General features: G+C 36.7%; 1 protein-coding gene across 2 annotated transcripts in view; it reads left to right on the top strand.

Annotated features, from left to right (window-relative positions):
* LOC106102916 (zinc transporter 2-like) overlaps positions 1–4,697 on the top strand; it is a 25,292-nt gene that overhangs the window by 10,943 nt on the left and 9,652 nt on the right. For both annotated transcript variants that reach the window (XM_013282533.1, XM_013282534.1), the window contains exon 2: positions 2,013–2,138. In XM_013282533.1, coding sequence (XP_013137987.1) covers positions 2,013–2,138 — 126 coding nt within the window. The remainder of the gene's footprint in view (positions 1–2,012; positions 2,139–4,697) is intronic.

Here is a 4,697-nt window from a genome sequence, read left to right as displayed (position 1 = left end):
TCATAGAGATTTTCTTCTGGCCGGTAGCAAGGCCGTGACATTACCTTGCTCCGAAGCCGCACAAACTCACCCAAACAAACAAACGGCGGACTTTGAAGGCTTCCATATAAATAGATTTATCTATAAAACAATCGATATTTATACGTATTATTTTTTTAAAATCTATACTATTATAATAAAGCGTAAACACACACTTCTTTGTTGCCTAAGATGTTAGCAATTACAACATATTTTTGGATAATTCCTTTTTTAATAAAAAGCTCTACACTTACGTCACGCTTTAGGCTATATATTTTCACGCCATTAAACTTAGCGGGTAAATATTTTGGACAAAAACCCTAATGTGGGAAAGAGACCATAAGTTGCTGCCAACATCAAGGAAACAAGATTGCCAAGGTCATGTTATATCAGTTTTTCATTTGCTATTGCCAATTTGACAAATCTAAACAAGAAAATAAATTTTTTATAATTCCATGCGGATTAAGCCGCACGGGAACAGCTAGTAGAAACTATATGTAGACCTACTAAGAGATGGATGGAAAGGTGACATGATCAAGAAGGGAGTGAGTTGACGGATGATAGTTATTTGGAGGACGAAAATCCTGCGGGAGTAGGATAAGGGGAGATGACGATGAGACTCTGAATAATTTTTAATACAGTCATGTACTGATTTGTCTAATTTGTGACACTTGTCTTCTTGGGAGAAGACCGGTCTTTTCGGTTGTTTACAAATAGACCTACGTCTAATAGAAAATAGTAATACCGTTTTCGTATAACATTCTGGTAACGGCTGTTACTTTTTGTTGTAAGATTTTTTATGACTATTTGACCTCGATGACCATGGGCTTCGGACAATTTTCATGCTCCAATATGCTATTTGGTAACGAAATTATTGTGAAACGCAGAGTTTAAAAAACTAAAAGACTTGCCCATAAATTAAACTTTCTTGAGTTAATTATACTTTGGATACTCGAATTATAAACATACATAAACGATATCATTTTATCTGTATTTAAACGTCGTCAAAAATGAACATGGCAGTTATTTATTAATAACTAGCTTTCGCCCGCGACTCCGTTCGCGTGAAATTAAAAAAAACAAAAGTGAATAGCCTATGTGTTCTTCCAGATTACCTTCTACATCTATGCCACATTTCATCGAAATCCGTTCAGCCGTTTAGGCTACAAACTCTAACAAACATCCATCCATCCATCTATCCATCTAAACTTTCACATTTATAATATTAGTAAGATTAGTAAGAAGTAAGATTATTATGAATGAAGTTTGTTTGAAGACGTCCGCTCTATTACAAAATAATTTTAATGTCTTTGTAATAACCATTGCAGTGCTGCATTAAAAACAAAAGACTACAAGTATTTAGAACAAAATAAATAACAGAATGGCTTTTTATGGTGATAATCCTCATATATGTTATCCGTAGCTAATGGTTAACGCGGTCGTCTACCGTGACCTATGCCATAATCAGAGATGATTAAAAATTATCGAAGGTGATGCACAACGAACCAATGTTATACTATACACGTGAGAAAAAATGTGCTAAATTCTTTCAAACATCCAGGCGAATCAAGGTCATCGGTATTCTAAATCGTGCCCTTTCACGATACATTTAGAGTAGGGTTGTAACGGAGGACATTTTAACGGAAGCGGAAGTGGTTGCGGAGTTAACATTTCTTGCGGAAGTTCCGCACTTGCGGATGCGGAACCGAAGTTCAGTTACGACTCTAATTTAGAGAACGCCCACACCTTAGACAACTGTGGTGCGATTGTCGATTGTTTCGCAGCCTCAACTGTTTAGTCGCACAACTAAAAATTAGTGTGCACCTCCATATAAGCTTATAGGAATCAAAGCGCGACTAAGCAGTTGTGCGATAGTTTATTGAAAACAACTATAGCATTTACAATATTCATTGACCTTTTTATGCCCAATTTCACGTGTTTTTTAACTGTGTGCCTCAGATGTTATGTCATAAAACTATCTTTTTAATTTCCAGGAGACGTACAGCGAGGTACAGACTACATCAACAGAGGATCACCATTGTCATTGGAAGCCACAGAACCAACCGCCAAGTTCAGTACCGCAACTGCTCGCCGCGTTGTTACTCTGTGCTGTGTTTATGGTACGTTGAACCTCAACTCTTCTATCACCTGTATTATTGTCGCCATCCCTTTCACTATGTTCGGAAAAACAGAGATAGCAATGTTTTGTCATGAACTGAAGAAAAATATAAGAAGTCAATCGTTAATGTGCAAGCGTAGTTGAATAAGGTTTAGTCGGATAATTAGGGTAGGCTCGAAATTCCGCCCATATAATACCAACTATACTATCTTGTTTAACCTCGTTTTTCAGCTAATTTTGAGTTGCTAAAGTTTCCATTAATTTAATCACTAGCTGTTGCCTGCGACTTCATCCACGCAATATTAGAATGAAAAAGTAGCCTATAATATGCCCGTGTATGTCAGCGAAACTTTAGTGAAAGTCCGATCGAATTCGGTCCAGCCGTTTTGGAGTTTGCCCGGAACAAACGCGGCTTGCGGACAGACAGACAAACAAATTCTTTTTAAATGCGATTTTCGTTATCAGCTAGTAATGTAATAATACGGGTCAGTAATGTACTCAAAGATACACATATTGTAATACTGTTTTATACAGGTTCATAATCATCATCATCATCATCTCCCCTGCCTTATCCTACTCCCGTAGGGTCGGCGCACCGGGTTTTCGTCCTCCAAAGCACTCTATTATCCGTCATCTCAGTCATCACTCCCTTCTTGATCATGTCACCTTTCACGCAATACATCTATCTCTTTCTAGGTCTACCTCTACCGATGTACCCCTCCACATTCATAACTAACATCCTTCTTGTTACATGCGATTCATCCCTTCTCATAACATGCCCATACCACTCTAACCTTTTACTCCTTATTTTCTCAACCACTGGGGCTACTCTCAAACTTCTTCTAATATACTCATTTCGTATCTTATCCAATCGTGTTACCCCACACATCCATCTTAATATTCGCATTTCCGCTACATGTATTCTCCTTTTATCCGTCCCTTGCACCCGTCGTTTTATACAGGTTGTATAGTTTTTTTTTTGGAAAAGATTTTTCATTCGCTCTTCAAAGGCAGAACATTTAATTTCCCTGAATATCTTTTGTTCTTTGGTTCTTTAGTGGAATACAGGGACCCCTATTTTCTTTTATAGAATGGAATGCATTTTTCATCGTTTTTTGCCCGCATATTGTTGTAGATTTTTACTAGGTTAAAGAAATACATTTGAAAAATGTTTAGTAATCCCTTATTTTAGATTTAAAGTGAGAAATTAACACTTAGTGTCTGCCTTAGGGATTCATTGTCAAAGTCCGAGTGCGGTAGTTAGGTGTTTTTATCTTGTTTTTAAACGCATAAGATTGTGTTTAAGCGTTTTTATGCGAAATCACCTTCACGTGATGTTAGTCTACAGTTGTGTACAGAGCCAACATATCATCCACTGCCCCTTATCCCTTACGGAGGGTCGGCACAGTATGTGCTGCTCTTCCATACATCTCTATCAGCCGTCATATCTGAATCCACTCCTTTCTTAAGCATATCCTCTTTCACACAATCCATCCATACTTTCTTCGGTCTTCCTCTACCTTTGTAGCCATCCACATTCAATCTTAACACTTTCTGGTTTATGTCTCCATCATTTCGTCGCATGACATGTCCATACCACGCTACAGAGTACAGAGTCAACGTGCATCTAAAATTATATGAATCAGATTGTATGTTATTTATATGTTCTCTGTAATCTACATATATTATTGTCGTGTGTAATTACTGGCATGATTATTTCCTGTGATGACTTTTGTGTACACGTTCTACCTATTTCTTGTTTATGGCTCTCCCTCAGCGGATTAGGCTAGTGTCGAATACATTCTTCGTCATCTATACTGTCTATACTCTATACTAATACAGTAGAACCTCGATAACTTCAAAAATAATATGTCCCCTTCCCATCAGAGCCCAAAAACTCTAAAACATAGACCCTTGATAACTTAAAAACCTCTATAACTTAAAATATTTTTTGTTTGCCTTGGACTTTAACTTGTCGAGGTTCTACTCTATAATCATGCGTGAACACACACTACTTCGTGACGTAAGATGTCAGCAATCACAGCATACTTCAATCTTTAATAAAAAGTCCGACACTTACGATACGCTTTAGGCTATATATTTCACGCTATTAAAATTAGGTGGTAAATAAATTAGAAAAAACCCTAATGTAAGAAAGGGACCACAAACTACAAGCTGCCAACATTAAGGAAACAAGGTTATTATAGTAACGTTGATTTTGAAAAGTAAACCTGTATTTAAATGCATGTAACCCAACCCTAATCGCTTCATGGAGGAAGCACGTTTCGCAAGTTAATTAGTTCGATTATAAGCTAAGCATAAACTTAGCGCCGTTAGGTTAATAACTAGTTTATGTACGTGAGCTTGAACATACTGAAAACCAATTAAAACACGAATTTTATTATAGGGAGAGCGTATTTTAATTAAACTTAGGTCTTTTAGAATTAGGGCATTTAGAAATATGATTGAAAAAAATTAGATCACAATCTTACTAATATTATAAATGCGAAAGTTTAGATGGATGGATGTTTGTTATAGTTCGCAGTTTAAACTGCTTTTT

This window comes from Papilio polytes, unplaced genomic scaffold (genome assembly GCF_000836215.1).
Source record: "Papilio polytes unplaced genomic scaffold, Ppol_1.0 DF823901.1, whole genome shotgun sequence".
NCBI lineage: Eukaryota > Metazoa > Arthropoda > Insecta > Lepidoptera > Papilionidae > Papilio > Papilio polytes.
This window is presented reverse-complemented; position numbering and strand designations above follow the sequence as displayed.